The 23,839-nt window shown below is 32.4% G+C and overlaps 1 protein-coding gene and 2 non-coding genes across 3 annotated transcripts in view; all 3 read right to left on the minus strand.

Annotated features, from left to right (window-relative positions):
• Positions 1-484: 484 nt before the first annotated feature.
• The window catches only part of LOC113384455 (myosin-VIIa-like), an 81,048-nt gene continuing 57,693 nt past the window's right edge, over positions 485-23,839 (minus strand). The window contains 22 exon segments of the mRNA XM_026622167.1: positions 485-663; positions 1,886-1,988; positions 2,410-2,613; positions 2,685-2,930; positions 3,092-3,238; positions 3,541-3,683; positions 4,031-4,238; positions 15,621-15,919; positions 18,587-18,822; positions 18,915-19,066; positions 19,293-19,567; positions 19,700-19,821; positions 19,912-20,093; positions 20,308-20,500; positions 20,711-20,908; positions 21,152-21,296; positions 21,299-21,321; positions 21,685-21,908; positions 22,252-22,409; positions 22,526-22,703; positions 22,775-22,877; positions 23,153-23,643. Coding sequence (XP_026477952.1) covers positions 566-663; positions 1,886-1,988; positions 2,410-2,613; positions 2,685-2,930; positions 3,092-3,238; positions 3,541-3,683; positions 4,031-4,238; positions 15,621-15,919; positions 18,587-18,822; positions 18,915-19,066; positions 19,293-19,567; positions 19,700-19,821; positions 19,912-20,093; positions 20,308-20,500; positions 20,711-20,908; positions 21,152-21,296; positions 21,299-21,321; positions 21,685-21,908; positions 22,252-22,409; positions 22,526-22,703; positions 22,775-22,877; positions 23,153-23,643 — 4,128 coding nt within the window. The 3' untranslated portion in view covers positions 485-565.
• Positions 7,912-8,052, minus strand: LOC113387079. Its single transcript, XR_003368048.1, has one exon. It is a non-coding gene; the product is annotated as a U4 spliceosomal RNA (small nuclear RNA).
• On the minus strand, positions 16,789-16,861 carry Trnak-uuu. Its single transcript has one exon. It is a non-coding gene; the product is annotated as a tRNA-Lys (tRNA).

A 23,839-nucleotide genomic window follows, 5' to 3' on the forward strand; every position in this document is an offset into this window, starting at 1 on the left:
AACGCCATTTGTTAATATGAAGCTCAAACAGAAAATTATATTTGATTTCCGAGGTGTAAAAAATGAATCGACATGAAAGTATGGCTAAAAATCGTTAATGAAGCCAATTGTTTTCTCTGTGACAAAAATTGAATAGGTCAATAAAAAATATCTACAACTACAGTCCAGGCAAGGGATTTGAATTGTTTTATTGAGTATATTTGATTATTTAGATTTTAATTATTTAAAATATTTAAAATTTTGAGAGAATTAAAAACGAACAATGCCAGCAAAATTTAAATCAATTGCATTAAACAGACGTTTTTATATTTGTATGTGATAAGACAATAGCAATATTTATTTTAAATGGGTTTTTAAAAGATAAAATCATTTAATTAACTCTCCTGACCCATATTAAATATTTTTATGATTGAACAGATCCATAATATGGATCTGAATAATTTCTATATACACGTTTATATTTATCTAAGATTTTTAACTCTTATGTTTAAATAATATATCTTTAGCCAAAAAATAAAATATCACTAACTAATTAAAATCAGTTAAAAATTAAATAATAAATAACTTAGCTGGGTTGCGGTGTTACCAGTTGAGCTCCTGATTGTTTGTGCAAAATGGAAGTAATAGCTCGAGATTTCGGTGGTTTCTTCGTTTCCGTGGTTGCTAAAATTAGGAAGAATCATCAATTTCAAAGAATTGTAAAAAAACATATAATAAAAATAAACAAAACCGAGAACTATTATGAATTAAGCGATCAGAAACAGTGATAAATACGAAAAATCATATTTTTCAAAAATCAAAGAAAACTTCCATAACAAAAACAAAGACAACATAAAACTGCTTTAACTGAACAATTGGAAATATCTGACTTATAACTAATGATTAAGCAGTTGTTGCTAAAAATATGAAAAATGGTCATAACTTCCAAGATCGAGCACGAAAAAGGAAAGGACATTGGATCGACCCCAATCAGCAAAAATACAGATGTAATGTAAAAATTCTACAGGATGCAGTCGAAGGTAAAATTGGAGGATTAAAAGGATAGGCAAGAAGGCAAGAAGACAATTTTATTTGAGAACTCTGAAAATTTTTAAGGTCCTTAAAATTTTTGAAAAAAATTACTTTTTCGAGAAACTAGATATTTTTCATATTTAGAAAATTTTGAACTTTTTTTTAAAGCAATCGCACTGCTTTAGCTGTAAAGAGACGAAATATCGAAGCGCGTAAGCGCCGCGTCGCCGTCTAACGTACAAGCGATGTTACGGAACCCATAGAAATGTAAACGTAATGGTATACGTATCATTAAAATCTCCATAAAATATCTGAGAATATGATATGCATATGTCTAATGATCATTTTTGACCGTCAAATGGCATTTTTCTCATTTTTTTTTTACTAGATCTCCGAAAACCGCTAAACCTGCCTTTGCCAAAAACTAATCAGCATCCACCTAATCGAATGTTTTTTGAATAATTGAAATCGGTTGAACCGTGTTCTCAAAATCGTCGACGAAAATTTGTATCAGCACACACACGAACACACGCACATCCATCCTTTCTAATATGCCAAAATTTTCAGAAACCCCTGAAACGTAAAAATATATAAAAAAATTTCATTTTTGATTATTTTGTGATTACTATAACTTATCGGACGGGAAGTTAAAAGGGAAAGAAAAAGGAAATCATTGACTTGTGGTGCTCTCAAACCATGAACCTGCCTTCGGACAGACTACAATTTATCATCATTATTTTTATTATCTTCCAAATAAAAACACACTTTTATAATAAAAATAATGAAAACTGAAAACTATTTTAAACTGTACGATATACAAGGGGTGACGTGCCCAATGTCTATGTTACAATTAGTATAATAACTAAATTATTACCTGTCTGATTTGCATTATGTGGCGGAGGTGGTGGCGCCTTTTCTTCTTGAGGACTTAGAACTACATCTGTGTACTCTTTGATTAAATTTGCTACTTGGAAAGCCTGATAAAGAAAATAAGAAATAAATACTTCTTGTATAAAAATATTATAAAAATTAAAAATTTGCATGAAGATTATAAAAGTAGTACTTATGCACCCAAACTATTATCATTTATAAGTTATAAAAAATATTAATTAATAAGTATAAAAAAGTTAGAATATTTGATTATAAATAATGAAAAATTTATAACAATATAACTAAAAAATAAATGAATTAACATTGTAATATGGTTTATGTGATTTTTTTCCATAATTTATTTAATTTATATTACTAATGTTTCAAATGATTAAATAATAATAAGTATTATTACCATAAGATAAATACCCAAAATCCAAATTACTCACATTTCCTTTATGTAATATACTATTGAATAAAAAAAAATCTCAACAAACAAGCAAAACTGAAAAATGAATCAAGTATTACCTGAGAAGTAGTCAATATAACTTTGCTCTGCTTCTTTCCACTGCCTGTGATTATCATCAAACAATTCAGGGCGGGACTATAGCTAGCAATACTTTCGTATTCGTAAGTACACAAAGCATTCCTGGATCGGTGCTCCAGAAGATGCAATCCAACCTGATCAACAGCCAACCAAAGAACACGAGGCCAGTTCGAGGTGAATGATTGCTAATAAAATATAAATTAAATGACTCAATTGTTTACGATATTAATGATAATATATTGGTAGTCAAATTTACCATGACATCAAATATAGTAGCCCGATGAAGTGGCCAACTCCTGATCAGGTTTAAGAATGACTGCTTTGACTCTGGTGCTGTCATTCCTCTCAACGACTGATGATGCATAGCAACATCGTCTGCAGATACATCATTGGCACGTCTTGGAGGTAAACAATGTCCAGCCACTGATCTATAATCTTCTGCAGAAGCAGATTCACGCCGATCTCCTAGCTCCAATTGCGCTTGAAGAGCTGTTAGCATAACCTGCAAAAATAAAAATTAATCCAGCAATTTATTAATATGACTCGATAGAAAAGTATATCAATTATATCGAATATATATATAAAATATCAATCGAGATCTTTAAAATAATAAAAAACTATAAAACCAAAATAAACAATTCTTACACATTTTAATATACTTACAGCTTCCATATCAGTAATGGGGAATCGATCTGATCTTAGATCATGCAAAACTTGATGATATAGTAATTCTTTTTCAACAGGATCTCGAAGATTCATATATTGATCTAGGAACAGATGTTTTTTGAATAAAATATGTGATGCTGTCTTCTACATTGTTTCGGTAACGTCGAAGTTCCATTAGCAGCCTGAAAATATTAATGTACAAATAAAATTAATCAATAAGTAAAAACCTAGTTAATCAATTATTTATATTTCTCAGATATATATAAAAGTTATATGTTAAATTATCAATAAAAATGTAGGCTGATAAATGACAAAATTGATCAAATATTAGCTTTGCACAACTATAGGATAAAGCAGACTATAAACATACCGCAATAGTGTTTCGAAATATGTTAAATATGTAGATTTAACAACTTTATCACATCTTTATTAAAAGTATTTATCACATCGATAAGTTATACCTGACTCTGTTGTAATGCTTGTTGTGTAGCTGTTCTATATTTTTCCCATTTAGATAACACATCAGCAACTTTTTCATCAGGTACTAAACTTCTTTCAGATGTGCCCAAGACTTCATATATTGCATAACCTAAAATAGTAGTAAATATAAAAAATAAGTAAATTTCATCATTAAATTAAAATTTGTAAAAAATAATAAATAAAACACTTCACGTAATCAAATAAAATTTACTTGTTAACAAAACTTTCAGAAACGTCTAAAAGTATAATTCAATAGACTAGGTGTTGAACATATTATGTAACATAACACATAATTTCACAGGTCCACAAAATAATTATCTGTATTGGGTGTGCAGCATATGTTCTCTAATATAGTTTTTACCTCTGAACAGCAATTAAAGTTAAAATTGTAGGTCAAATAGCAAATAAATTTAAAAAAATGAAAAACCGACAAGATCTTCGATCTTATAGTGTTACCTTTAGCATCAGCCTGCAGACCAATCTTCTCTCTAACTAATTCGACAACATCTCTGGCTGTGCAGGAAGCATGGAATTCCACACTTTGATATTGTCCATCCATGAAATAAAATCGAGCATATACTGGTCTTCTATTTACAGTGCATAAGATTTCATCCCGAGATGGTGGCCACTGCCTGCGGCGAGTGCCTTGAGTTCTGAATAGACACTAGAAAAAAATATAATAATATTATGTTTTGTTAAATATTACATAATGCCTTTAAGAAATAGAAGCTAATAAATTCAGCTTGGACTTTTTATTCTAATATATAGAATGTAAACATATTAAAATTCAATCATTACAATGTAACGTGACTTATGCATGATTATCATAAAATTTCATTTACAAAATTATGTGGATTTTATGAACTGGGTGTAATTTCGCCTTAAAGTAAATTGCATATGTTGGAGAGGTCCACATAAATTAAATGATGAATTTTTATATAATATTTATTACCTTTCCGTAGAGTAAGTTATAGTAATCGCAAATAAATCGAAAATTAAAAATTTTGCATATCTTGCGAAGAAGTGGTAATTAATTTTTTGCCAAAGGCAGGTCCAGCCATTTCGAAGATACAGAGCTAAATGTACAAAAAATTGAGAGAACTAAGCATACGATTTGAATGATTCAAAAACTTTCTGCTTGTTTTGACAAAATAATTGCTTTTGGAGATTTTTTTATTTATTACAATTTTTTTTTCCAAATTTCAATACTCGCTAACGTTCTAAAGCTCTCTTATATACTTTAAATAAATGATTTCAACTTTGTAATTCAGTTTATATAATTCTAATAAATATTAGAACATTTTACAGTATTTATCTTAATCTAATTTATTTGAAAACATTTAATATTCCTCGAACATTTCGTTACGTTTCGTTCTGGAAGTTCGAGCAATTTGCCTTGAGGTACGATGCCATACACAACTAGTTTTACTATAAATGATTCTGATCAACAACAATCAACAAACATACAATAAAATTTACATTATTTGTAATTTTTATACAAATATCATAGGATTGTTAAAAAAATATATTTCATTGTACTGTAAAAATACAAATAATGAAATTGTAACCAATTTATATACGAATATCATAGAATTGTTAGAAAAACATTTCATTGTATTGTAAAAAACAAATAATGAAATTGTAAAAAGTCAATTCAATTCATATTTCAGAACATATTTTTTTATTAAATTTTGTTAAGAATTCGTAAAATATATTATGATCGTTGGAGTTCCAATAGTGTAATATGAACTATTTTTTGTAAGAGTCGTCTGTTACGCTATAGTGTCGCCGGACTATGCAGACTCTCGGCTGGATGTCGTTCACAGTTCAAGTGCTAAATGCATTTGTAATATAAGATATTTTTAATTTTGATGTTATTTATATGTCTGGACTATCTATATCCGCGTCGGTAATTGTATTTATGGGTCTGCAAATGCCTTGAGATAATTTCAAGGAATCATCCTTCTTAGATATATTTAGTCCAAGAAATCATTCCCTGTAGATGTACAAATTAATGTAACCTCTCTTACCGCCTCTTACGGGCGGGGCTAATATTGTTAATCTTAATTTTTAATCATTTTTTATTTAGTATAAGTTCAGAGCTCAGTATAGAAACACCAACTATCTGATGCCATTATATTCACCATATTTTTTTTATAATAAACATCGCCTTTTAGTTAAATAATCACTGATCACACCAATAGTTCAATTATAGAACAAAGTTTTAAAAGTGTGGTGGTTAGGAAAAGTAGAACGACAACACCCAGTTAGACGTCGAAGTAATTTTTTAAGCTTCGCGCCTTAAATTTCTTAGAATTTTATTTGTACATATTTTCATTTCTCATATTATATTGAAATATATGATATTTGTATAAAAGTATTGGTAAGTTTTTCGAAACATTATGTTTCAAATATGCATGTACATTCAGTGTTGCCATGTCTACAGTTTTAACTGTAGATCTACAGTTTTTTGGGAATGATCTCAGTTTTGCAGTTTTGGGCTCGAAATCTACAGTTTTTTTTGCTGAAGGTGCTAGCGCCGTTTATTTTATTTGTTATGCAGAACTTAGTGGCAGTTGCACTGAGTCAACTTCAACAAAACTACTATTGTTAAACTAGAGGTAATGGTCATTGATTATTTTAATAGTATACGCTAATATGAGAAACTTTATAGCTCATGCTTGACTGTCAACGCAAAGAAAAACGGCGCGACTAGCGGCGAAAAGCGAAATGCTATCCGTTTATCTCTCGTTAACTAACCAACCTTTCTGTTGTTAAATATTTTCCTTCTGTAAGTTATTTCTTGTATCTGTAAGTCAATCTAAATCGATTTGTCGACACAAAAAATAGATTGTTATAATTAAAGTTGAAAACTGGTTTGTTAATGCGTTGGAAACATATTGTTATCAAATAGTCATATTTTCAACATTTACGAATGTAATATATAATCTAAACTAGTGGGGTGTATGCATACATGGCATCGTGCCTTAAGGCAAATTGCTGGAACTTCCCGTACCGTAACAAAATGATCGAGGAATATTAAATGTTTTAAAATAGATTATTATAAATATTGTAACATTGTCTTTTTATATTTAAAAAAATTATATAAAAATAATTGGAAATTTGAAATTATTTGTTTAGAGTATATTAAAACAGAATTAAAATAAAAATCTGAATTATTTTCGATATACAAAAAAAAAATTTTTTTTGAAAAAAAAATTAAAAAGAAAAATTTTGAAGCAAAATTTTTTTTTCCAAAAGCAATTATTCTGTTAAAACAAGCAGAAAGTTTTTGGAATCATCTAAATCGGACGCTTAGTTCTCTCAAAAACTGCAATTTTTTGCACATTTAACTCTGTATCTTCGAAACCGCTAGACCTGCCTTTGCCAAAAACTAATCACCCCTTCTCCCCGTCATTACGAATTGAATGTTTTTGGGATCATTCAAATCGGACGCTCCGATTTCTCAAAAACTCGATTTCTATTTTCTGCACTCTTTGTTCCGTATCTCCTAATCGGCTGGATCTGCCTTTGCCAAAAACTAATCAGCACATCTCCCTATCAATAGGAGTCGAATGTATTTTGAACCATTCAAATCGGTTGATCCGTGCGCCCGAAAACGAGGACAAAAAATTGTATCCATACATATATACACACTCAAACACACACACACACACACATACCATTTTTTGTGAGGTATGCCAAAATGTTCATAAACCTTCAAAACGTCGAGAAATGTAAAAATTTTCAATTTCGATTTTCGGCCCATTACAATAACTTACCCTACGGAATGTTAATAACCAATATTTTAGATAAAATTATTCATTGCATTTTGTTTCGTTTAATACTCAACTAGTTTAAGTTTGATTCAAATCTACCTTTATTAATAATAACATGAAATAACAAATAATTAATGAAGTATACAATATATTGTGTAAGCTACGATGAAAAACTTATATTCAAGAATTATCGCTTTTTGATAGGCATCGATGTTTGGGATGAATGAATATAACAAAACCGTTAGAGATCATTATTGCTTTCAACTTTTTTTTTTCAAAAATACCACTAATGTTATATTTTGTTAGTTGCTATGAATATTCTATTATAACTATATAATATTACCATCATTTAATGATAAAACTGTAGATTTACAGTTTTTCAATTTGAATCTACAGTTTTCTACAGTTTTTTTTTGGTCTATCTACAGTTTTTCTCTATGGTGGACCTGGCAACACTGTGTACATTGTACATTCTACATGTAGAATGAAGCGCAACACACCAAAACTAACGTGTATAACACTTCTAAGTAAATAAATAACGATAAAGAGATTATTGGGGTCCTTTCGGACCCTCCAAAAATTGCCTTAGCCCACGGTATTTCACGTGGTCTCGGCGGGGTATTGGTAAAAGTTTTCAACTAGCAATAATCGCACCTCGGATAAACCTCATTGGTTACGATATCGCCACTGCGCAAAGCTGACGAACGTAATAATAATAATAACTAAATATATTTCATTGAATATATATGTGTACATAATATTTCTCATTTCGGATTTTTACCCGTAGGTATATCATCCTTCATATTTGTTCTATCAATACAATAATAAGTATTTCAGATATACAAGTTGTGACATAATTCTGTGACAAAAAAGAGGAAAGAAAAATTATTCCCCAAAAAAAAAATCACTCAGCACTATTTATAATAACAAATAATAACTCAAAAAGGAGAAAAACAAAATAAAAGATTTATTCACTTTATGGGAGAATATTTGCGTCGAGCCAAGTTTCATTTACCGCTATGGGTCAATCAGTATATATTTTGGCATGGCGTGATTGCCATACCAAATATCGTCTCTTGTGTATTGGCCGAGGCCCGCGATGTTAACATTAGGATGATCCCCACATTTTAGATAAAAATTCTCAGTGAGCTTTTTTATAAAGTCTATTATGGTCGGTAAGTCAGTCTGTTTGTGTATGTATTTTGAAGAGTAGTAATGTCTAGTCAGTGGGTTCCTTATTTTGTTGAGTACGAGTCGTAGTGTCTTATTTTGTAATGTCTGTAGTTTTCGTAAGTTAGTCTTAGTCGTCGCGTTCCATGCCGGAGCGGCGTATGTCAGTATCGGTCTTATTAGTGTCAAGTAAAGTGTTCGCTTGTTCTTCACGCTTAGCGGGCTGTTCTGGTTCAAGAGAGGTCTCAGTAGATTCAACATCCCGTAAGCCTGTCCAATTTTTGTATTAATATGTTTTGTGAAGCTGAGTCTATGGTCCAGGGTCACACCAAGGTATTTGACATCCTTCGACCACTCAACTTCACAGTCCAATACTTTAATTTTGTCCAAGTCAGTCAGTCTAGTCATGGCATTTTGGCTCTTTGTAAATAAAATTGCCTCCGTCTTTTGCGGATTGATTTTAATCTGCCATTTGTCAGTATATTTCATCAGCTTGTCTATGTGTGTCTGTATCTTTGTAGTCAGTAGCGTCGGTGATCGTGATGATTTGTATATGGCAGTGTCGTCAGCAAACGTCAGTAACGTTGTGTCGGCGTCAGTGGGTATGTCGTGAATGTAGACGTTAAACAAGGATGGTCCCAGGATCGAGCCCTGCGGTACTCCCGCCGTCACTTGTTTAACCGTCGAAAGTCCGTTGTCTACTTGTACAGTGAAGTTACGGTCTGAAAGGTATGAGTGTAAAGTTCTCGTTATGTACGGTGGAAAGTTGAGTTGGATAAGTTTATGTACAAGTCCGTCCATCCAGATGGTGTCAAATGCCTTCTCAAAGTCGAGTAACACCAATCCGGTATGGTTTCGTCTGTTGAAGTTGAGTACTGTATTTTCTATGAGTTTTGTCAGTGGGTGTAGTGTAGAGTGTCGTTCTTTGAATCCGTATTGTGTGTCAGGTATAATTTTGTTGTGTCTTATGTGTTTGTTAAGTCTTTTGAGTAGTACCTTTTCGGCTACCTTACTCATTGTGTTGAGGAGGCTGATCGGTCTGTAGTTCTGTGGTACGTCTGGCTGTTTCCTTGGCTTCACTATTGGAAATATGATGGAGGTTTTCCAAGAAGCAGGAAAGCAGCCTTTTGTCATTAGTCTATTTATTATGCGCGTAAGTAAAATGTAGGCGTTCGTCGGCATTGTTTAAGTATTATGTTTTGTAGTCCGTCCGGTCCTGGTGCTTTTCTGTTCGGTAATTTTTTAACTATTGTCTTTATTTCGGAAACTGTGGCAGGGTCTATTCGTAAGTCTTTGTCTCTGTGGAGGTCAGTGAAGTCTTGAATTGTCTCGTGTACGTCTTGTTTCAGGTCTGCGTTTGACATATTGGCATTTTGTTTATGTATGTTTTCAAAGTTTTTTGCCAATATTTCCGCCTTGTCTGCTGGTGTCGTTGCGTAATTATTGTCAGTTAATTTGAGTGGAGGTATGGATGTTGGTTTTTGCGTCAGTCTTTTTGCTGTCTGCCAAATTTTGTGTGGGTCAGTATTTATGTTCTCGAGTCTTTTGGTCCAAGTGCTGTTTCGGTGGTCACGTATTTCGTTGGAAATAATTTTTGTCAGTCTGTTAACATGTTCCTTGAGTAGTCTGTCACCGGTACGTTGCCACAGTTTCTTTGTATGATTTTTAAGTTGTATTTTCAATAAAATGTGTTCTGGCAAGTCGTTGACTGGTGTTGTTCTTGAGTCTAGTGTCGGTATAGTCTGTTGTACGGCGTCTGTGATTGTCAGTGTAAGGTGTGTTACAGCCTCCTCAATGTCAGTGTTGGTATCGATTGGCATAGTGTGTCGTGTGTTGTCTGTGATGATGTCTCTGAAAATTGGCCAGTTGGCTCTGGTGTAATCTAAAAATTTGCGTTTGGGAGTCTGGTCGACGTCTAGTCTGTCTGAAATGGTCATGAAAACTGGATTATGGTCGGAGTTGAAAAGTGTTCTTGTTATGGGTTCGGATGTTACGTGTAGATTTTTTGTCAATGCCAAATCGATCGTACTGTGGTGGTGCGTCTGTACGGTGGCGTATCTGGTCGGCGTGTCAGGATAATGTAGTTGTGCGTCTGTGGTGTTGTGTTCGGTCAGGTATTCGTAAAGTCTGTTTCCGTTCGCGTTGTTGAAGTTACAGTTCCAAGATGTGTGTTGTGCGTTAAAGTCTCCTGCCATAAGTACAAATCTGTTCGAGTCCAGTAGTCTTTGTAAGTCCGTATGTTCTAGTCTGCTTGCCGGGATGTAAATCGATATTATGGTTACTTTTTGACCTCTCTTGTATACATTAATAGCTGTTATTTCAGAACTGCCCGCTGTCAGGTTTGGCACTTGCTCGTGTCTGATGTTAGACTTAATCAAAATCGCAGTGCCGCCCCATCCGCGTGCGTCCGTCTGTCTGTCGTTTCTGTAAACTTTGTAATTGTTATATAGAGTCTGTCCGTAGGTTTGAAGTGTGTCTCGTTAATCAGTACTATGTCCAGATCGTATTTTGTTATCGTCTGTCTCAGTTCGTCAATGTTGTTTTTAAGTCCATTAGAATTGAAATGCATTATTTGTAAGTCTTGCGATTGGTTTATGGTGATGATGTAAGAAAGTTCAAAATTGTTGTGTATTTGTCGTTATAAGTCATGTTTGTGTTTAGTGTTTTTGTCAGTTTGTATAGCTCACTGAAAATTTGCTTTACCTGGGGATCCGCAAATAGCTTCCTGATCTCGCCCATAGCAGTAAAGAGTCCTTCCGGAGTGTTGAGATCTGGATCTGGCTGGTTGGTTGTAAACTCGACCGTTGATGGTGTTGGCCGGATCGGTGCTGGTCTTGGTGATGGTGAAGGCCAGGCCGGTGATAGTGTGGACTGGAGCGGAGGTCGGTATGATGTCCGTGGGACAGGGAGTTGAGGATAATCAGGTTTGAAGTTAGGGCCGGTGTTTGTCGGATTTAGAGCTGACGAGAAACTTCTTGTCAGTGGCATTGGTGTTGGAGCTGGCGCATATACTTTTCTTCTCTTGAGAGTATCGTTTTCCTTCTTCTCAATGAAATTAAGGAGTGCGGAGCACTGAGAATAGTTCGCCGGGTGTTCTTTCTTACAATTGACACACATCGGTGCCTCGGTTAGTAGTTTCTTGCACGCACCTGGCGCGTGCATCTCGAGGCACTTTATACACCTGTACTTCATATCGCAGGTGTACGATGTGTGTCCAAAATTCAAACAGTTGTGACACTGTAGAGCCCTATTTTGTGACCTGTATGTCTCCCAAGAGAAGATGTGCCCTCCAATGTTACTAATTTGCTTCAGCTCCGACATGTCTTGATCTTTCTCCAGAGAGACAATGTATATGGGCAGCTTATGTTGGCTGCCATCCGATAACTTTCGTTTGATCTGTATCACTTGTCTGACTTTAACTCCTTTCAATAAGAGGTCTTCGCAAACTTCAGCTTCGGGTATCGAAGGATGAAGTCCAGTCATTGTAATTTTCTTCGGCAAATCTTTTCTCATCGAGTATGTGTAGAATTGGTAATGGCATTCTCTCAATACCTTTTTAACTTGCTCGTGTTCCTGGATTGTATCTGTAAAAATTTTGTGTAATTGCGTGTTGAAAAACTGATATCTAAATTGGATCTTAGTTGTGTCTCTGATGTACTTTATTGTTTTCAATTCTAAGTTTGCCTTGATGATGATGGGTGGTATTTTCTCAGGTGTTTTGCTTAACTTGTTCGGTGATTCTCGATTGCCAGACTCGGATGGCTGCTGTCCAACATTTCCCTCTGGTTCCTTCTTCTTAGCTCTCTTTCTCCGTGACACTTTTCTATATTCGTTCAACTCCCTGTCTGTATCCATGTCCGATCGGTCCGATAGTGCATTGAATTTGTTTTTGAGGGCACCGCTGGTCTGCACCTCCATGCTCATTTTGATCTTCTTCCAGGCTTCTGCCTGGGAATATCCTTGGGCTCTTCAATATACTCGGCACTGATTTTAAGAAAATAAATCAAAAGTACTTAAAACAAATAAATTTAGAAAAATCACTTTCTAAAATGCGCTTATCCTCTAACCATTACCAACACCGACCCAGTGTTTGGAAAGAGGAGTCAGCAAAGGCACGTTCACCTTTAAAATTTAGAACACTGAACAAGGTGTATATTACCTTGTAAGTATTAAGCTCGGTGCCTTTAAAAAGGCAAGATTTAGAATCAATTCCGGACTTATTACTTATTTCACAAAATCTATTGACACTTCACTCAGCTGACGAACGGGGCCAAAGAGGTTTCTTATATCCTAATACGAGCAGTATTTCGCAGCGTGCGCTTCGAAACGGAACGTTGAAACTGCCTGTAGGTAAATGATATAATAAAACATTTTTTTTAAATATTGATAATTTTAATTCTAATTCCAGCTAAAGTTCTAAGCATCACTTATATACTTCAAATAATTAATTTTAACTTTGCAATTCAGTTTATATAATTCTTATAAATATTAGAGAATGTCCTTCATTTTAAATTCGATTAAAATTAAATAGACGTCGTCGTCCAATTCATAAGCTTTTATATATTACTAGCTGACCCGGCAAACGTTCTAAACCATTACCTATCTAGACCTTTTTACACTATAGGCGGGGTAAATTGAAACGGGCAGGTGACAAAAGGGTTTAAAGCCTTATTATAATTTTAAACGTATTTTACAAAATAATTACATTTTTAACTAATGCTAAAAAACTACCAACGGAAGAAAATACTTTTATTATGAATTTTCAAAGATTACCGTTTATCACCCCCATTTCAAAGATTACCGTTTTCAAATCAAGGTTATAGCTGGTTATACATCTTTTTTCCTCTACTTTCAAATATTGTTGTTATACTTAAATTTACTGATTTTTGACACATCGGTGGTGGACCTTTTTAACCCCGGACCGTTATATATTACTATTCGATAAATTCTGGGAAATTATAACTGGGAAAATGTTATTCGACAAAATGTCCCTTTAATCGATACCAAATTTAGGTTTTGAATTTAAATAACATAAATAAAAAATAATATAACCTAGAAAATGTTTTATAAATACCAATGAGTATATAATTATGCAAATGAGATCTTTCAGAGCACCGTGTATGAGAAAAATATGCAAAAAGTGCAATTTCATATTAACATTCCAAAAAGTTGATATGTTGAGTCTCTAGTAACACTTGCGACCCGTTTTCTAACGTTTTTGTATATAAATAAAACTACAAACAAATCTACTTACTACAATTCAATCATAATTAAATAATATTCACGTAAAACATCCTATTAAACGTAATTGTTAAAAACGTTTGACATTTGACATATTAGCCGTCCATTGTTTTATTTAAATTACGCTTCTATAAAAAATTTCAAACTAAAAATGTAAAGTTTCTACGCGATTTTGAAATATTATCTCACCTTTCCGACCATCTCTGGATTGGCACGAATTTTTCAAGACTAAGACTCGTCAAATCGGTTTAGCCGTTTTTGAGTTTTACCGAATCATTTGATCGAGACTACATTTTTATATGTAAGATATATGAAATAAGAATAATGATAGTTGCAGTATTTATAATAATCTATTTGAAAACATTTAATATTTCTTAAGGCAGGATGCCATACACCACTAGTTTGATTTTTTTAAAATAAAACTAAAATGATATTTTGAACGGTTTTGTTTTTAGGACAACTTGATACTCCTAGATTGGTAGTGTTTTTGAGGAATTCTATTTGATACTAGTTCATTTGTAAGGAATATTTTTAATTTCGCATAGAGTAACTTATTGCACACGCCAAAAATTGTTTTTTTTTTGCATATCTCGACGTTTCGCAAGTTTCTGAACATTTTGACATATCGTAGAAAAAATGGATGTGTGAATGTGTGTGTTTGGATACAATTTTTCGTCCACGATTTCGGGCGCATTTGAATAATTCAAAAAACATTCGATTCCTGGTAATGGAGAGAAGTGCCCTTACTTTTTGGCAAAGACTTATCCAGCCGTTTCGGAAATACAGAGCAAAGAGTGCAGAAAAAAATTTAAGCTTTTGAGAGAACAGACCATCCGATTTGAATTGTTCAAAAACATACAATTTGTAATGATGGGAAGAAGTGGTGATGAGTTTTTGGCAGAACAGGTCCAGCTGTTTCGGAGATATGGAACTAAATGTGCAAAAAATGTTGGTGTTTGAGAGAAGGAGGCATCCGATTAGAATGATTCAAAAAACATTAAGTTTGTGTTAACAATTCAAATTTTAACAATCAATTACGAAAAAACGACCCGATCTATCTTTGCCAAAATCTAATTAGCACGATTCCCGAATATCTTTCAAATAGTTTTAGGCATAAAATTAGGCTAAAACAAATGAGAAAAATTGTACACTTTTCTGCTAATTATAAAGAAGACCGGTCGTCGCGCAAAATTAATTAACCCTAGTCCTTATCAAGATACATGGAATACCTTTTAAATTTATTTTTATAAACGGTTCAACTGATTTTGATAAAACGTTGATGAACGGTCAAAAACCAGGCCATATAGATACACATTTTTTTACCACATTTGGTATTCTATTCGAGAAGTCAATAGTTTTTATTAACACGATTTTTAAAGGTGCTTTTGTATTTCCACTTATTAGACAGCTTGTGAAGATCTTGGTACCTAATATATTCCTCAGAGATAGTTCAATCATGACTTGCGGAACCGTGAAAGCATTTATATTTGGAGTATTGTATTTGATAAAATATAAATGATTGTAAAAGATATATTTTATTATTTTCTGATAGGAATCTGCCCGGCTTTCGAATGTAGACTTCTTTTATAGCTCTATTTTTTATTAATGCTACATTCATGTTTCATAGATACATATTCTATCTATTTTTATTTTGTCAAAAAAATTCAAATGAATACAGTATAACTTTTGAACTTTTTGCTTCGATTTAGGAATTAGCGACGCAAAAGCATACTTGAAATTTTGTCTATATACTGAAGAAGTCTCGATTTTCATAGACAATTTCATAACACGATTCACAATTTTGTATATTTCAAAAATTGTTCCTAATAATTACAAATTAAATTTTTATAACCAACCTTTTCAGCAAAACGTGCAAACTTTCCTTCTTCCGTGACGTGGTCTCCGGCGCACCTCTTGAGATGTGCTATCAAGTATCTCCTCAATGGTTTCTGTTGTGGCAGCGCTACAGAACAAGCAAGCGCCAGCAAGGCCCAGTGTCTTAAATTGGCCCTGGAATCTCGATCTGGATGGGCTGTAGTTTGTTTTATTAATTGCAAGTAAAGTTCCCCAAGCATAGTGTCCTTGTGCATACACTTTTCAAGTATAGATTGAGCTATTGTTATGCGTTCGTCTTCTGCTCTGCAAACTGTATCACCTGCAATATGAATAAAAGTTAAAGCAAAATAAGTAACTGTAAAGGATAGAAATCTGTTATAAATGATAAGCAAACGACAATAAAGCGTAATACGTCGCGTTGTGAAAAAAAATACACAAATTAATATTCATCATATGGCATTGCTATAAAAAGACAGGCACATCAAAATCGGATCAGAGACATGGACTCTGAGAAAAGCCGATAAAACCTGTCTGGAGTTGCTTTGAAATGTGGTACTGAGGACAAGCAAAGATAAAATGGACAGATAAAATAACAAATGAAGAAATATTGAGGTTAGTAAGAATAAAGCAGTCAAATTGGACGCATATTTCAATAACAGTGTCTGCTGTACGATGCCGTGGCGATGAAGACTAGTTTTTGGTAAATGATAGTTGAAATTATTTTTATGATTTCAATAGTAGAATACTTTAAATAATAATATTGCTCACATTATAAACGAAAATGCTGAATTATAGGCCTACAAAAAGTGGTTTAATTGTACAAGTTCGTTCATATGAGAATAATAGGCATTTTTGAAAACTATTTACAGTCTATTTACACATATCGGAAAAATTATGGAACTTGCTCTACAAAATACTACTTGACAACAGTTTTATTATCTACACTGTATATTATGTTGACAATCAAGAATTAAGTATTTAATTTTATCAATAGTCTTGAGAACTTAACATAATGATAGTTTAAAACTAAATCACTACTAAAAAATTAGCAACCTCAATTAATACTATTTCAAGAAAATTTCACACAACAATAAAAAAAACAGTGTCGAGAAAAACAAATAATTAATATTTAAATATTTAAAAGCTAAATTAAATATTATTTAATTTAGTTGGTAAAAAAAAAACATACGCCCGAACAGGGACTTGAACCCTGGACCCTTGGATTAAAAGTCCAATGCTCTACCGACTGAGCTATCCGGGCTCTGTATGTGGGTCAAATATTCCTAAATAATTAATAAATTTATTTAATAAAAACAAAAATTAAAAAAACAGCGCAAATAGCAAAATTAATATTCTTATCAGGGGTCAACCAAATAATCTAATTAAATTAATTGCAAATAGTTAGTACATATGTAAATTAACACAGTTAACTATGATTTACAAGTATACTTGTCATGAAAAAGCGACAGAATACTGTGTATTGATGAGTATATTCGAAATTTAACTAGTTGGTATTGGTAATTTGCCTTGAGGCAAGTTACATGAACTTCCCGAAATGTGTAAATAATCGACTTAATCAATAAAAAATAAATTAATTTATGAGTGATTATAAGTATTCCGAGTGGATTTATTACACATCATTGCAAACGAACGAACGAACGAACGAACACGTTAACTCGGAGTATTTTCTAAAAGCAAATTTTCAAAAATCAATAGTTTTAATTAATCAATAATTATAATTGAACCAGTTTCCGTAAGACATTATACGTTATACCAACTAAATCATCTAATTTTATTTTTAACAAACGTCAAAAAAACTACTCATTTTCTCAAACTTGATGAATTTTTAAAATTAAACTACTTGTCATAAGGCCGTAATAATTCAGTAAGTTCTATAAGACCATGATATATATCGCTAAAAAAAGTTCCATAAAAATCGGCTAAATTTTTTTTTTTCAACAACGAATTACAAGAAAACGGCTCGGTAGATTTTCACCTAAAACTAATCAGTATCATTCCCAACTAATATCTTTCAAACAGTTTTTGATTTTTTAAAATCGGTTCGGTAGTATGAGATTAAATGTGGACGAAAGGTTTAACACTTTTTTCCAAATTACAAAGAAATGGCTCGGCCGATCGTCGCACAAAACTGAGAAACGATAATCCTCATCGAGATACATCAAATGCTTTTCAAATATCTGAAATCGGTTCAGGCGTTTTTGAGCAAACGTCGATGAAACTTCTAATTTTGACAAATGCCAAAAAGACCATACTAATTTTTGCAAACTTTGACAAATTTTTAAAGCTAAATCAGTTGTCGTAGGGCCATAATATTTAATTAAGACGACTGTCAAAAAAATAATCATAAAAATCGTCGAATTTTTTTTTTTAAACTTCATTACGGCAAAAAATCTGTTCACATACACATACACACACACACATACATACTTTTTCCAAATTTGGCCTCATTCGATTCAGAATGGCTTGAAACGTCGAGAAAACATAAAATTAGCAAATCGGATTTTTTGATGAAAACATAAACTTCTCCTTCGGGAAGCTAAAAAAAAACAAAATATATTCTCAAATTTAAACACGGATATATCTAGGGATAATATGAGATTATGCCGGTATAAAATAAAAAATAGTATCAGGTGATTGTGTGTCCAGGAATTTATTTATGTGCGATGAAAACGTTTTTCATATGTTAAACATAAACTATAGATTACAAAAACTCGGTTTGCAAAGTCGAATTGTCTATAAAACCCTATTTTGTTATATTACACCACAGCAAAAGATTGAATTCTCACATTTATGTAAATAATATTTAATTCAATTTATTCAGTTTATAATTCAACGCGCTTGTAATAAATGCTTATGTTAACCAAAGCAGTAAAAATTGGTAATAACATTTCCAATGTTGTAAAATAAAACCACCTTTTTTATCTTTATTTACATGAGAATAAATAAATTAATATAATTTTCTTACCATTTTGCCCAAGCCCAGCGTATGTCAATACAGATTGGAAAACTTGTAACATTTCTTGCTCCTCCTGCTCATTCAATTTACTTAAAGTCTGTGTCAGAGGTTGTTTGGTGAAGGCCCAATATGCAGGAGAAAAGCCTCTATAGCATTCACCACCTCCACCAGCACTGTCTTGTCCACCATTCTGTCCAGACATTCCGTGTTCTTGGCGCAAACGGTCTAAGCGATGCTTGCTTAATCTGTGCAAATCAGAAGCAAACAATTTCAATTATGATCTCATAAATACTTTAAGACACTAAGTTAATAATAAAATATTTGACCTTATTATTACCTTCTCAATGTATTCCTTAAAAAGCCTCCATTTGTGTCTTGTGGCCTCCTCAGCATTTCACCATCAACTAAATGTCTTCGACATGCTACTAAACTTTGGTAAAGCCTAACACGATCTTCATTAGTTACACTCTTGTATCGTTTTGTAGGCGCCTTAAAAACATAGATATTATTAATGAATTCTATAATATATGACATGATTTATTGATGAAAATAATCCAACTCTGTGAGAGTAAACCATTAAGTGAATAAAAATATTTTCTTAATTTTTCTAATATTAAACAAAGTAAAACAAATTATGATGTTGTTTAAAGTACTATTAAATATCAAAATTATTAAGGTATTATTTACAAAATTACGGACAAATTTATCCATTTACCTCATTATCTGTTATCCAGACTCCCAAAGCAGGGCAATAACTGACAATTAAAGAAGCAATCTCATTTTTCTGAGCAGTTTCAAATACAAAACATCTTTGTTGATTTTGTGAAACACTATCTGTATGCCTTGATAAACCAATTGTAATAAAACTATCGCTAGGATCCAATAAAATAGATTCAACATCCTGATATCGATATTCGTAGAGCACAAATTTGTCTTCTGATTTTATCAGCATTATACCATCACAATTCACTCCAAGAATAAGAGAATTACCTGAAAAATATGTAGAATAAATGTAGTAATTGAATAAGCAACTGATATATTTTATTTAAGTTACAAACAAAGCCATATTTATTAAATTGTATGATGCTTCAATTGTATGATGAAAATGAATAAATTATATACCATAAGACCAGTAGCCACGATAGGTAACTGGATACATGGTTGTGCCATAAAGTGGATATTGCATCACGCATGAGAGATACAACACTTTGGCAGTGAGTTCAGACCTGCCAGCTCCATATTGCCTATAATAGTACATATAAAAATTTAAATATAAATATATTAATTTTTATAAAACTTTATATCAAAAATATATATAAAATATCGAACTTTACCTATGCCCCTGCGCTAGAACAGGTACCCAAACTTCATCAGGTCTAGTCCGACTTACTCTGTAAGGCAAGTAACTGTCTACATCAGCATAATATTCTGGCCTACTATTATCACCTAAAGCAACCTGAGCCTGTAAGCCAGCGAGTTGCAAAGCTACTTTTTCACTGACTGGGAAATCATCACACTAAAATTGAAAACATATTATTAAATAATTTTAAAATTATTTCATGAAATGGACAAATAAAAGAAGAATTTATTTTATATCTAACAAATTATGTTTTACTACTGCTTAATTATAAATATATAATTTTATTTATATGTATTTGGTAACTATAATATTTAATAGAGTATTTCTTCTAAAAATTGTATTATATAAGTACATGATTTATTATGTTTACCTTAACAACACTATAAACAGCTTGAGCATATAAAAGATTCACTTCAACAGGATCTTGAGAAAATTCTCTAGTATTTCTGAACAATCTGCGCTTGAATACAAATCTATTTTCTCCACTACCAGAATTTGCAGTATTGGATTTGCGACCAACTGTTGAGAAACCGCTTTGACCTGATCCTTGACGACTTTGTTTGCTGCAAATAATAAATAAATTATGTAACACTTATGTATCATAAAAAATTTATATTGATAAGCGTGTATTGTTTTATACGGAATGCGAGTAATATTGTTCTAAAACAGTCAATTCATGGTAAAAATATTGTTACAATATAGCATTATTAAAATATAAAAATATATATTTAGTAAAATCAAATGGTAAAATATAATGTAGTTTTTCTACTCACATTTCCCAAGCGGCGATAACATCGTACAAATAATCATGAGCGCGCACGTGTTCTTCACCATCAGGCCTAGATTGATAAATAGCCCAACCATCCAAATTCTTTAGTCCCAATTTTTCTGCCAATTTGGCCGCTGCATCACCAGCAGTATCTGTAGGATGAACATCGATAGCCTTCGTCCGCCCATCGAGGAAGAAAAATCTAAAACAAAAGATCAAAGAAATATATCAGAAAAAAATTGTTTAATTAAATGCATAAAACCACATCTTGAATAAATAATATTGATACTTCTTGTCCGTAGTTTTTCGTGTTTGCAATTAAATATAACACTCTAACATGAAACATTTTAATGCAACAATCAATTTGAAAAAATCGCGAATATCATAAAATTAATATAATAATGAATAATAAACTTTGATGTGATAAGTATTATATGATCTAAACCTGCAAACTATCGTCCCTAATCTCCGCATCGCAGCAATTTCAACTGTTGATGGCGGATGTTGTCTGCACGAAACTTTGGTGTTATTACAATTGTCCAAACACCATTGCGCATACTGATGTAGTCGTCCATCCAACTGCGTTAAGTTTTCTTCAAGAAACTCACAAAATATCTAAAACCAATTTACAAAATCAGAATACTATAAGTTATAAATGATCTACAATAAAAATATCAATTTCACAATAATTTGACATGAAATATGTTCAAATTAAGATTCGATTTAATAATATAATATTTATACACTACATTTAGGAAACATAAATAAAACATAGATAAAACTGTTAAAATAAACAATATGTGGAAACGTGCTTAGAGCATACAGAAAATGTACTACAGTTGCATAATATGCATATAATATGCATAACAAATAAAGCATAAAATATATATTTTTTAAATTTTATAGTTTTATGATAAATTTTTCGAGAATTCTCTAAATGTAGTATGAGAACGGTTATTCAGGATCACATTTACTAACCTGTGCAGAGCTTTGCTTGGTTGAAAAGCAACGACAGCAAGACAAAGTAACAACCAGATACGATCTGCCCACTCTGGTTGGGGGCAGCAAGTCACCTGACGTACGCACTGAACGTATATTTCATCTCGCAATTCTTCTCTGTCCAGGCCACGGGCTATTATCGCTTGAATTGCTGCAGATTCGCGTTCAGAACTCAATTCACCGCGCATGTATTTGCATAAATCCTACGAAAATTACTACATTAGAACCTTACACTTAAAAAATATAAACTAGGTGTAAGTAGCATTTTAAGGAAATTTATATCATTTTCCAGTTATCTAGACTCCTCAAACTTTATTTCATCATGCATTAAAATCTTTTTGCTTTTCTTAACATTATGAAAATGTTCTGAGCAACCTGCTACCCATTTAATACCTTTCGAACAGATTCAAATTTTGTTTGCTATTAGAAAAGAATGCTGACACTGATTTTTGTTTTCATTTAATTTATGATTACCATCCTCTTGGACAACTAATATAGATAATCCAATATATTTTTTAAAGTAATTCTTAATAAAACCCTACTCACTCTAAATATGCTGCAGGCGACATTATCATTATCTGGATCATGCATATGAATATGAGCGCAAGGTATCGTTCCACCTCGATGGAAAGAAACCATTTCATATTTTGGCACTGGCTCCAAGCTTTTATTTGATTTGCGAGTCAAAGTAGCCATGATTGTCCCTGAAATAAAATGAAAACCTTATATCTATGGCACTAGAAGCTGACAAATTTATATTGCTAGAGGTTCAGAAATTACATTGCATGATTTTAAATAAATAAAGTACATTTTTCCTTACCTTCTGGAGTTCTTTCATGATTATTGAAAAAGTTCTGTGCAAATTCGACGATATCGTAATGTGTATCATCATTTTGTTGTAAGAGATTCTGTTCCAATTCAGATTCTTGCATTTGTTGTAATTTTCGCTCGACACGATGTTTACGTCTCTGTTCTTTATCTACACCAACTGCTGTACGCTATAAATAAAATTATTGCTTAAATACTTTGTATGCTTGTTGAGATGTAAAAGTATTTTAAAATTATTTACGCCTGTAGAAGAATCCCTGGAACCGGGTCTGCTGTGCTTGGGTGATCCTGAATTGCTATCAGATACGGCCGATATATGCCTTTCCAAACCTGGGCTTCGAGATCTATAAAAATAATAAGAAATGATTAGAAAAGGAAACAAAAGAACGCTTGCAATGAAAGAGAAGCATTTTTATATTTCTGGTATTATTCTCTAAATAAATAAAATTTTCTGAAATTAGTATTCTAGATAATATTTGACACTATCGTTCATATGAGATTAAAAGTAGATGGTTTTAACTTGCTGTTAAGTTAATAATTGAATTCATCAATTGTTTGAATAATTATTACATGCTAATTGTAAAACGTTACACGATAGTTATCAATAATAATAACATACCTAAATTTATTAGCAGTTTGAATCAGAACTTGTTTTACATCAGACTTATCTTCATCTTCCTCTGGAATTCCATTCAGTTGCTGCAAAATCGGGGCAGGTATAACTGCACTTTCATCCCGGGGTCTCACACTTTCATAAATTGGTTCACCCACTTTTTTAGTTTCTTTAACGATTGTGGGCGGCAAATTAGTATTGATAATAGGTTGCGCAGGAGGAGTACTATTTGTTTGCACTTGATTGTTATGATTAATTTGATTCAGTTGATTCAATTGATTCATTTGGTTAACATCTGGTGTTCCATTCATAATTGGAGGTGTTATGGTTGTATTGGCAGTATTGTTAGTTGAATTGCTATTGGTCGGGGGCGGTGGAGGTCTGGTTGTAGGTTCAGGTAGAGATGGTATTCCTAGGCCTTTTGGAGGTAGAGGTAAGTTGCTGCCCATATGATTGTTAGCTAAGCCTTCCATTTCTTGTTGTATCACAGTTTCCAACTGCAATTAAATATATCAGTCAGTATAATAAAACATATCAAAAACCACAAAATAATAATAATATTATATAACACTTTATAATGTACAACCTTAAATAACTGCATTTAACCTTGAGGGAAGTTAACATTAAATAACATATTTGGAACTATATAAAAGATTCGGAATAACAATGAGCAACAATTCTCTGAGAAAGAAG

Source organism: Ctenocephalides felis, unplaced genomic scaffold (assembly GCF_003426905.1).
Source record: "Ctenocephalides felis isolate EL2017-DRISC unplaced genomic scaffold, ASM342690v1 CF-g0.4_SCAFFOLD_03571, whole genome shotgun sequence".
In the NCBI taxonomy this organism is placed as follows: domain Eukaryota; kingdom Metazoa; phylum Arthropoda; class Insecta; order Siphonaptera; family Pulicidae; genus Ctenocephalides; species Ctenocephalides felis.